The 12,060-nt window shown below is 39.7% G+C and overlaps 1 protein-coding gene across 7 annotated transcripts in view; it reads left to right on the forward strand.

Moving 5' to 3' along the window:
• Nucleotides 1-12,060, forward strand: part of psda (pleckstrin and Sec7 domain containing a) — a 55,932-nt gene that overhangs the window by 43,144 nt on the left and 728 nt on the right. For 6 of the 7 annotated variants that reach the window (XR_014598002.1, XR_014598003.1, XR_014598004.1 and 3 more), the window contains exons 13-19: nt 1,945-1,988; nt 3,065-3,255; nt 4,168-4,238; nt 4,858-5,015; nt 5,422-5,566; nt 5,656-5,799; nt 8,096-11,969. Coding sequence is in view for 1 of the 7 variants with exons in the window: in XM_084021849.1 (XP_083877975.1) it covers nt 1,945-1,988; nt 3,065-3,255; nt 4,168-4,238; nt 4,858-5,015; nt 5,422-5,566; nt 5,656-5,799; nt 8,096-8,428 (1,086 nt within the window). In the remaining 6 variants the exon portion in view is untranslated. Of the gene's footprint in view, nt 1-1,944; nt 1,989-3,064; nt 3,256-4,167; nt 4,239-4,857; nt 5,016-5,421; nt 5,567-5,655; nt 5,800-8,095; nt 12,059-12,060 lie in introns of those variants that run through there. The other variant, XM_084021849.1, reaches the window with a different exon arrangement.

Here is a 12,060-nt window from a genome sequence, read left to right on the forward strand (position 1 = left end):
AGTGAGACAGCAGTGAGATAGCGGTGTTTCACAATGTCGTCACTCAGAGCTAGACACGCAGATTGCTCTGTTGTTAGTTGTACAAATCAACATAAGTGCTTATATTCTGTCCCAGCTACAGAAGAACAGAAGAGACAGTGGTTGCGTTTAATTTTTATTTACAATGTACCGGCTACGGTTCGTGTTAGCTTGTATGTGTGTGCTTACCACTTCACATCGGACTGCTTCAGTAGCGAGGGTCAGTACAAAGGTGGCTTTGCCTCGACACTGACCCTCGTAAAAGGATCTGTCCCCACCATACAGGACCCAGCAACTTCACCTGAGACACATAGGTGAGCCATAGCGATACATCCACTGTAAACATTGGCGCATGCTGTCGCTAGCGTAAGCGGCATCCTGTCTCTCTCCGAGAAGGCGATGACAGACGGAGCTCATTAGCATTTAAAGGTGCAGACACAGAAACAGCCTGTTCTCAGCAGAGCTCACATGAGCAACTTTTAGACAGCTGAAATTCAGGACCACAGATGGGTTTGGGGCAATGCATATCGAATACAGGTTTGTTGGACCTCTGAAAGCTGTGTGAAACTGATGAAAATCAGTATAATAGGGGACCTTTAAAAACCCATGGACAAGTTAAATAATGACTAAATCAGTGAGTCAGAATTTATTTTGCTGAGTCCAACTTATTTCTTTCATTCTCTGCTGCTGGTTTTATCCAATTACTCCGAATTTTGTATTTCAATTTTACTTTTATTTTATTGTTTAATTGTAGTACATCTTTTGGTGTCTTTGATTGTGTATACCTGTATTGAGCCAGATCCTAACCCACTTTGGGTCTACGCCTGTTGTTTTTAAATGTGCTATATAACTAAACTGGCTGAAATGATAACAGTGGGTCCCATTGTGCTGTGAGAAGCCATATAATTAAAGCCCCAGTCGGCAACTCCAGCGGATCGAGGGCACTCAGATTTTGAATGTTTACAACTCTCACGCTCCTCCACCACGACCACTGAGCTCCTCCCCCACGACCACCGAGCTCCTTCCCCTTGACTTCGTGCCCTTTGAAATCCCTTAGATCACACCACCTTTGAAACGTGGGTCCGATGTTGACTCTGGTTTTATCACGGGCACCGTCGCAACCTTTCTTTTTTCCTTCTTTTCCATCGGTGTTTTCTTTTCCTTGGTTGTTTTGGACCTCCTCGTTTTGCTTTTTAACCGAGGTATTGGAGGATTGTTGCTACTTCCCTCTGCCTCCCCCCTGTGATAGTGGTACGACCCGAGGGGGAGTGGCTCTGTGTATGCATGAACACCGTCCTGCGTGCTGATTTGACAGGATGATCCGGGTGCTGTCGATTTTTTGCAAAACAAACAACAGGCTCTACGCGCACGGAGAGGTGCGCTTTTTTTTCCTAAAACCGGATGATTTTTGTTGTTCTATCGGAGTGTAGTGTCGGCTTCAGTGAATATGATCAAACAAATGTTGCCGACTGGGACTTTAAGTCAATAATGACCAAATGAAGGTACTTCTACAGAAAGTGAATGCCAAATGATCTGCCATATTTATTAGCATCAGTTGTGGATATAAAATAACAGAAAAAACGATGCATGATGATCAATCTCTTAACTATTGATGGCATGCTTAAATCAATGTGAATCAAATGCATTTTAAAAGACCATAACGCTTTGTTAATGAAGAAAATAATTATTAAATATTGTAAATGATAAAAGCAGTATTGTCCTTTAAATCCCATATAAAACAACTGAATAAATGCGATAGCCATTATTAATTATTCTTACATGAATGAGAAACCAGGTTTGAAGAATACATGTCTCCTTGAGAACGATGGTTGAAAGAGGCCCAGTGATCTTTTATGATTCTGACTGATGACAACGTTGTGTGTTTAAAGGAAAGTACATCTGACTGTGTGTGTTGTGTCTCTGCAGACTCTCTACAGCTCCATCAAGAACGAGAAGCTTCAATGGACCATGTAAGTTTGAACCGTCAACTGGTTTCTACTGGTTCATAATAGCAACATCTGAAGTGTGTGTCTGTGTGTGCGTGCATGTGTGTGTCCCTGCTGCCCCAACTCTTATTTAAGCCGTTGCTGCCATGGCAACCATTCTTTCCTCACTGTAATTACAGGTCAGCATCCCAACGCCCATGCTCCACTGTATATATATATATATATATATATATATATATATATATATATATATATATGTAAAAACTCTGGGTTCCTCTTATGCACCTATTTGATAAAGATTTGTTTTTATAGAAATATGTTCATGTTACAGTATAATTACAATGGTAGGAAGCATCAACAGTTCCATCTGTTTTTATTAGATGTTGTACTCTAAACATAAGGATACATCAAATGACACACATCAGTAATCTTTACTTTTCCATCTATTACATCATGCTGCTCTGATTAATTAAAATCACATGTAACATGATCGATCAGTAGATGACCTGCTGAGCTGACTCAGATCCTGATCCATCAGTTTCTAGATGACGGTTTAAAACGCCTCCTCATTATATGTTGCTTTTGCTTGTGTTAATAACCAAAATATTACAGAGAATTGATTATTTTGACAATAGCAAGGTGTTTGATTAAATTATTAAATTAATAAATAAAGTAATATACATTTGGGGAATGTAACGAAGACCATTTACTGAAATACTATACTTAATTACAATCTTAGGTACTTTGCACTTTACTTTACTTTTCTACTTCGCTGTATTTAACTGAGCTTTAGTTTGTTAATAAATTAATATTTTTTCACACAAAAACATATGAAGAGTTTATAAAATCAGATGTTTAGCTATAAATTAAATGGTAAAAAAGTACAGCTGAAACCATTAGTCAATTTAATCAATGAGTACATTAATCAGAAAATTAACAGAATGAAGGAATTTTACTGTAAGTTTATTTACAGTGTGGTTTTAATACAGTTACCGTAATAGAGTATTTTTATGTGGTATCAGTTCTTTTACTGCAATCATTCATCATTAATAATAACTGAATAATTAACAGTTTAATTAAACTCCTTACGTCTTCTGAAGAGATGAGGAGGAGTTGAGGAAGTCCATGTCGGAGCTGGCTGACGTCCGAACAGACTCCGCCTCTCACACCATGAAGCGACTGGGGAGCGGAGGCAATCCGCTGGTGTGCGTCGCCCAGCAGGCCGACGGCGAGCTCTACAAGAGTGGCTTCCTGGTTCGCAAAGTCCACGCCGACCCCGACGGAAAGAGAAGTACGTTTTCTTCTTCTCCTCCTTTTTCTTTGTCATCTTCTTCTGTTTATTCAGTCTCTAGTGTTTTTTGAGACTTAATGCAATCCTCTCTTGGAGGAGAATTCTTCATTAGATAAAAACACGTGAATTTTGTCTTTTTTTTGTAAGATTTTGAGTTTTGGTCTTAACAAAGCTCTGAAGTTATTGGAAATATTTGGTTCTCACGTCTTAGAAACAATCCTACTAATCGTTTAATAGTTATATTTATGTAGCCTGAATGTGTTTAAATGGCACTGTCTGGAAATACCTGCTTTAAACACAATGAATAGATTTGCAAATATGTTTTAATTGATTATTAAAAAGGTTTTAAACCACGAATAATGTTATTTGCAGAGCAGGTACAGGAGATACCAAAACACAAAGACAGGATGTGAGCAGTTTTTAAGATGGAGATTCAAGTTGCAACAATGAACAAACTGTTATAAATATCCAATAACAGAAATCCAAATCAGTTTATTTGGGATTTTAGATGATTAAGTCATATCTGCATGAGCTATTTGTCTCTTTTGGTAAATATACATCTGAGTGCACCAACATGATGTGTGGAGTTCCCCAAGGCTCAATCCTTGGTCCTCTTCTATGCTTCCACATTATGAAAAATAATAATATTAACTATAATTATACAGACCACACCCAAATTTACCTTGCTCTGTCACCAAACGACTATAGTCATATACATTATATTATAGCTGATTATCATCAATCATCGTCAAGTCATCAATTATGATGCTGGGGAAATGACATATTTTTGTTTATAGGATTTAATTGTGATTAGTCTCTATTTTATAGTATGGGTTGGATGAAATTGTGTGTTTTGTTGTCTCTTGTCTGCACTTGTGATGTATCTTATCCCATGATGCCTTTTTTCCCCAGCTCCACGGGGTAAGAGGGGGTGGAAGTCTTTCTACGCCATGCTGAAGGGTCTGGTGCTCTACCTGCAGAAGGTAAACATATGGACTACATTTCCCAGCAGCCCTGCTTTTCATACGTGCCTGTTATTTTTAACTCTGTGTGTTCCAGATTGAATATATATGAGAACAGGACAAACATTTGGGTCAAACAGAAATGATCTGTTTTCCTATTTTTAACCTCTTTTTTTGTGAAGTAATTTCCTTGTATTAAAATCTGACACCATTTCTGTTGTTGTAACCTTGTTTTTATACTTCAGACCAAACATGAGAATATACCATTTTAAGGGTTTAAATGAGTTTTAATGCAGTAAAGTTTAAGTAAGGTAAATATTACTTAATTGTTGTTATTACTCAAAATCCATAATGTATGTTACAAGAAGTTTGTTTGTTTGTTTGTGTATGAACTCTAAACAAATTATCTTTGCCTTATCTAATTTAAGAACCAAGCTTCTCTTGTTAAATCGACATTAGTTAGTATGTTACTATTACAAAAAGAGAATGATTTGTAGAAACGCAAAGACAAATATATACATATATACATTTATCATCAAAGATCATTGTCCTGAATGCTTTCTGGGACCTGTAGTTGATGTTGTGAATGTTAACCATGATTGGCTGACTGATGTCACACTGCTTTGCGATTGGCTGACAGGATGAGTACCGTGCAGAGCGAGAGCTGACGGAGGAAGACGTGAAGAATGCCGTGTCCATCCATCACTCTCTGGCCATGAGAGCAGCTGATTACAGCAAGAGACCCAACGTCTTCTACCTGAGGACAGCTGACTGGAGAGTCTTCCTGCTGCAGGCTCCGTAAGCACCTGTCCATCTGTCTGTCTGACTGTCTCTTTGTCTGTCTGCTTGTCTGTCTGTCTGCCTGCATGCCTGTCTGTTTGTCTGTCCATCTGTCTTATTGTCTGTGTGTCTGTCTGTCCTTCTGGCTGTTTGTCTGTCTGTCTTTCAGTCTGCCCCTGTCTCTCTCTCAGTCTGGGTGTCTTTCAGTCCTTCTAATCTGTCTGACTGTCTGTCTGACTGTCTGTCTTGCTGTCTCTTTCTCTATCTGACTCTCAGTCTCTTTGTCTGTCTATCCATCTGTCCTTATTTTTGTTGAACAGTTTGACTAGCCTTCATCCGTGTGACTTGATTCTGTGCTGATTCTCCAAAATCAGAAGAAGCAGCAGCCAGGTTGAGTGTTATGGTCTCTTCCTGTTTCCTGCAGCAATGCAGAACAGATGCAGTCGTGGATCACACGCATCAACGTCGTGGCTGCCATGTTCTCTGCTCCACCGTTCCCGGCGGCGATCGGTTCCCAGAAGAGATTCAGCCGTCCTCTTCTCCCAGGATCCAACACCAAACTGTCCCAGGTACAAACCTCAGCCCAGGTTTATTAGAGTGTTATTTAATATTCAGACATCCCAGTCCAGTTTTGAGTTTTAAATTCTGTGCTTGACAGGAAGAGCAGGTCAAATGTCATGAGAACCGGTTCAGGGCAGTTTCCTCTGAGCTGGCTGACCTCACGGCCTCCACACCGGACCGGAAGGTGAAAGGTCGCGAGTTGGAGGAGCAGAAACTCCGACAGGAGTACCTGGAGTTTGAGGTGTGTTTCACAAAAAATATACAGTACATGACACAAAAATGCTTCTACAGCTTAATTTAGACAGGACTGAGCTCCTCTTTAAGTAACTCATCGTTCATTGTAACCATTGTGACGTTACAGGATATAATGGTCTATATAAGAACTGTAACTATATCAGAAGTTTACATAGTCACCATGATGTCAACAATTGGTTTGTGGACTACAGTTTTAAAGCCACAAGACTGAGGTTTGGCTGTCGTAATTGTTATTTATTTGACCGTCAGCATCTTAGTTGTTGGCCACTGCCATCTTGTTTCTTGGACGTCGGCATTTGGGTTTTTGGCCGCTATCATCTTAGTTTTTGATTGTCACCATCCAGAAGTGACACGAGAGGGTGGAGCTAAGTTCAATTGTACACTGAATAAGACATTTTTAAGGAACAAAATGTTCAAATTAACTTGGACCAGCATAAAGCACCTGTAATTTGAGCTGTTATGTAAATTCCAGCTTTTATTTGAGAATGTCTGGTGTTTTCATTCATGATATACGTTTGCTTGTAGGAGTACTGTAATACCTGGCTTCCACCTTTCAAGGACAGTTATGTCTTGTAGTGTGGTTGTATATGGACTACTTCCCCTCTCAGAGGAGTTGCTTGTCTACTGCTGCCTCCATCGGTTAGTTTGCTTTTTGTTATTTGATATAGTGAGACTTTAAAGTGTTTGTTCAAATTCACTGAAGTCACACAAACAAACTAACCGATGGTGGCAGCGTGGACCAGCAACTCCTGCATTCTGAGAGGGAAAATCAATGTTTTTGTCAATGGAGTCTTGTGTCTGTGGCTTCAGCTCCCTGTCAGAAAGGGTTAGATGCAAACATTTCAATCATACATGCATTTAATTATGTTTTATATTCAGTGGCTGATCCTTTGGGTTGTTTCTTGAAGTTAAATGTGCAGTAAAAAGGTCTGAGTAGACCTGACAGTGTCTCTGCAGCTCCTTCTGTCTCCTTTCTGCTCGTCTTCATCGCAAACTGTCAGTGAATCCGTCAGTCTGGTGTCAACACAAACACACTGTCAGGAACATGGAGATCAGTCTTCCTGTTCCTGCTCATCACTTTAATCCCCCACCTGTTTTACATGAAGTTCATTTCTCTGCATAGTTAACTTTTATTTTAAACTTTCTTTTCATTTAATTCCTGTTCGTTTTTTCCGCCAGAAATATCAGTGGGTCTCATTCATGAAACGTTAGTAAATCTGTGAGTAGATTTGCACATAAATCACCTCTGTACTAAAAACCTCTGTTAGTAGCGGTGTGATTGATGATTGAAATATATTATTCTTATTCAACATGTAGCAGTTAAACACACTCACACATGCTCACGCTTCATGAATGAGAGCCAGTGAGTTCAGATTCTGTTATTTTCATTGCTTTAAGAGGTGAATATTATTTACAGTACTTTTCAAAACAAAAGATACAAAGTACTTCACAGTAAAAGCATTCAAAATATCAGGTACAGGAGCTACAGCTACAAAACCCAAGATCAAACCCAATACAAGAATATCGTTTGTTTGGATTTTCTTTTCATTTAAAGAATCTTAGGTTGTCTTAACTTGAAACGGCAGTAAAAGTGAGTTAGAAGGACAGGATCATCTCAAAGGTGTTTCAGTTGAATCAGTGACCGTGTTAACTGGTGAATTTCAGCTCGTAGTAACTTCAGAATGGTTGGCATGGATAAAAATCACAGAAGTATTTAACATAAATTGAAGGCTTTTGCCAGGACACCTACATGTTCTGTTGGTGTTTTCAATAGCTGCCGTCACTACGGGCAACCACTGAGGCATTCAGCTGAGGGTCACCTGGTAACACGGTCAATGGTTGAACCCAAACACCGGCGGTGGCGTCTATGAACATGTTGGCCACTACTAAGTTCTGAGTCTCCTGGTGTTTGACGTTCTATTCCATCATCTAGTGACTCTTAATGTCTCGCTGGTGTAACTTTACACAACAAATACATGTATTTATGTGGACACTAAATGATTCTACCCACTCAATATTAGAAAGTCTGTTTGTTTAGGTTGATTCACCATCTTTGGTGGTTAATGTTCTGACACATCGAGACGACATTTTTGTTTTCTTTTGGTTGACATGCCAACAAAACACAAAACCATAGATAAAAATGATTCTGATCTGAATGAGCTTTGTTGCATCGATGAGTTCAGTTTGCAATCCCTCTTCTGTTGTGTTTAAGTAGGAATAGTTGATAACGTTTTCACAGAGAGAAACTTTATGTTTAAACGTCTCGTCTCTGTCCTCTACAGAAAACCCGCTACGGTACGTACGCCATGCTGCTTCGGGCTAAACTGTCGAGCGGAGACGAAGACCTCTCTGCCTTTGAAGCGCGGCTGTTTGACGACGGCGGCCTGCAGAGGGCGCACTCCAGCCCTACGCTGCCTCTGGACACCGGCAACAAGGAGAAGACCCGCGGAGCCAAGACGTCAAAAAGTCTAAAGATCACGTCCTCTTCATCCTCCAAGACCAGCGGCGCCGCCAAAGAGGCAAGCAAGAAGAAGAACGGTGGTGGCGGTGGCGGTGGCGGTGGCGGTGGGACCAACCAGCAGCCGGAGCTGCAGAAACAGGAAGAAGCGCCGTAAGCCGGCGAAGATCAGGTTCACACAAAGTGTGTGGCTGGAGATGGACATGAAGCATCATGGGTAGTAGGCTGACATCCTCCTTTAAACCTTTTCTGTTAAACCTCAGTCACATTCTGATTGGCTGAGGTGATTTTCCTCCAGAGCCAAGCCGAGACGGAGGCCTGCGGGAGAGGAGACCTTCGTCAGGAAGGAGGACGAAGAACGGACGAGTGGAGAGCTGTTGTTGTTTTTTTTTTTGTGAACGAGTCAAAACATTCAGGAAACACAAATTTTTCATCCAAACATCATAGTTTCAAAAGGAAAAGCTTCATTTCCTGCCAAGTCATTTCAAAGACCTTCTGGAAGTAGTTTTTTTGTTAAATAACGGAGAAAAAAGCTCAACGAAACTTCTTTTTCTGTTTCACTCCAGGAGCCACAAACATTTTCTAGGTACTTCTTGTTTAGTTTTTTTTCCTCCCAGAGAGACAAACTGACCTCCTGCTGCTTCACCCAGCAACACATGGGGAGCCTGTTGCTATGGCGACCAGACATGACGGACAGAACGCGTGGGACTGTTGCCCTGGTGACTGATCAAAAGGGAGGATGGGGACTCTGGAGTCGGGACTCCCCCGGCCAAACAAACAAACAAACAAACAAACAGACTGAGGCTGAGATGATGCGTCACAGAACACAATACATCCTCCTCCGCTGTGTTTGTGTGTGTTAGTGTGTGTGTGTGTGTGTGTGCGTGTGTGTATGCGTGTGTGTTCGTTCACCAGAGGAAGAGCAGTATTGTGAGTACACACAGTAATATTGTGTTGTTGTGTACTTTCAGGAGGCTGATCAGTTTGTTTTATTTATGTAGTTTTTTTCTGCTGGAACAAACAGGAAGTTTATTAGTGACTACAAACTGCTGACTGAGCAACAATTACTAATAATCAATCTGTAGGCTGAGCGGACGGCTGGATATAATCTCATAATTATTGATGAATAGAGACATCACATTTCTGTGAATCAATATTGTTTACAAGTATTGTTATTATTATATGATTGTTACTTTAATTGTAGTAATGATCATCATTTGTTTTTGTTTTTTTAAACACCAGAGGAGGTACACTATAATAGAAACATTTACAATACACTCATATTGCTCTACATCCGATGTCCGCTATAACAGATACTAAAATGATCAATTATAATAATCTATCAATCATCTATAATCAGTGTATAATTTCTAGATAATGTGAAACCTTTTTTGTTGGTCTTTGTTTGTCATTTAAAAGATAAACGCAGAGACATTTCTTCAAGCCGCTGTTAATATAGAATGTTGTGTCGGAAACAAGTGTAGACGTCAACGTCACACAAAACCAGAAATCATGCTTAAAGGTCACAATACAAATAAAATATACATGTTAAGGATAAATATGAATCAAATTTAAAGGAACTTTTTGTTTCTTCGTCTCCAAGATTAAAAGAGACTGAAATAAAGGCAGTGATTTTAGCACTTTGTCACCAACATATGAATATAATAATTGTTGTGTTGTAAATGAAGGAAATATGAAGGTAATTAACTGTCAGACCTGCAGGTTCAAGCTCAGTAGTTTGCTCCTTAATGAACTTCCTCTCTTCGCTGAAAACGATGCTGGAAGCTGAATAATATCTGAATCCATCCTTTATCTTCACATTCCTCCTGTTTTCTTCTTCACTTAAACGTGTGTATCGTGTTCAAATGATCTCAGATCGTTTGTTGGATTGGAGACTTTAAATCGTATGGTTCAAGTAAAGTGGAGTGAAGTCCTCCACATGCAGATTCCTCTCGCTGCCACTAGGGGTCCCCAGAAAGTCATGCATTAGACTTTGTTTCCTGTTCTCGGCAACCACATTTATTTAAAGGACCAAAAGTAAAAGCGCTATAAAATAAATGATATTGTTGAATTATATATTTTTTTATCTTATCTGAATTTGAATAATCTGAATTTGTAAATTAACTTAAGTTATTAAATGCATGTAGTGCAGTAAAAAGTACAGTATCTGCATCGGAAATTCAAAATTGTAGACAATTGATGGACGATTCATAATTTACAAAATTCATATTGAATTCATAAAAATGAAGAAGGTAAAATTTGATCCGTTCTCACCACCTCAGTGTCAATAAATCTGCACCTTTGTCTTTGGTTTGCTACTTTGGTTTTTCAACAGAAAACAAATGTGCTGACAGAAAACGGTCACCAGGTGGCAGCAGAGAAGAAGTTTGTTGGTTGTTGCTTTTCTAGCTGACTTGTTACAGAAGTTGTAAATGTTTACTTCTGGAAATAACACCATGCTTTTCCTTCACCAATCATAAGATTACTGAAACATCTGTTTCTTTGCTGACAATTTTGCATAATAAAAAAAAAACCTGTTCAGGTTTGTGATCAGGACACAAACAATAATCTGTGTGTCCAGGAAACCTGAAGAAAACTTGAAGATTTCAGGCAGAAACGCAGAACGTTTTTTTTTTTAATTTTTGATTGTTTCCAGTCGACAATGAGAAGTCTTTCAGGGATCAGTGGAAACCTTCAAACACTGATGATCCTCCAGGAATTAGTCTGTACGGCTGGAAACACTCAGTTCTCAGAGAAAAGTGGATCATCATGTCTGACTAAAGATTCTTAAGGACTTCAGAAACCCAACATTTCAAAGGTACTGAGAGAATCAAGACTACGGAGCATCAACGGAGCATTTCAACTTTTTTATTTCATGTGATTTTGTTCTTGTTTTCTTGTGACTTCAATGAGAAATCCATTTCCTTGGAGCTCATTTTAATGTCCACCAAAGAGGACTGTGTTGTCTTGCTTGTGGTGTGAATCCCCAGTTACAGAACAGAGTCAGTTGAGGTGATTCAGACTCCATATCCCATCAGGCCTTGCAAATGCTTCAAGAGCCCCCAGAACAACGGACTACGAGGACGAGTGTCTGTCATCCCTTCCTTGATTTTTCACATCTTAATAAGACTTTTGTCTGTCTTGTCTTAAAGGTCTCATTTATATGCTCAGCTGTGATTGGACGGTTGGACTGTTGCATCGTCATGGCAGCTCGTTTGTAGAGAAAAGTAGAGTGACGATCAGCGTGTTCCTCCATTTAGTTTGAAGGTCTTCAATTTCGTCAGAGAACGAGAGGATGTTTGCATGAGTTTGAACCTTCCTCAACGTCTCCACGTTAGAGGCCGAGTCCCGCCCCCTCCTTTGGGTCCCATGGGATCTTATGTTGTTAAAAAAAATATTTACGGTTTTCAACGGAGAGAGACAAATTATGTTTTGATGCCATCAATTTCACATATGATGTTTGTCAATTTACAAGCTGATTTCTTGAGTCAGAGAAACAAGAGGATAATTTTTCAAGTCGAGAAAATTCAAATGGGATCAAAACAATTATTTGTCTCTGGCTGTAAAAGTAACATTATTTCTAAAATGAGGTCCATGGTGGACCACCTGAAGGACTGGGATTTAGTTATCAGGTTAAGTCAGTTATGACTGACTCTAATTAATACTTTGTCTCCATTGAGGTCTAGTGACTCAACCAGGTGTGACTGTCCTCTCTGATTGGACAGGTCTGAATGTCTTCTTGTCTCTGATGGGGACCAGGTCTGACTGTCCTCCTGTCTCTGATTGGGA

The sequence above is a fragment of the Eutrigla gurnardus genome, assembly GCF_963514095.1.
Source record: "Eutrigla gurnardus genome assembly, chromosome: 11".
Lineage (NCBI taxonomy): Eukaryota > Metazoa > Chordata > Actinopteri > Perciformes > Triglidae > Eutrigla > Eutrigla gurnardus.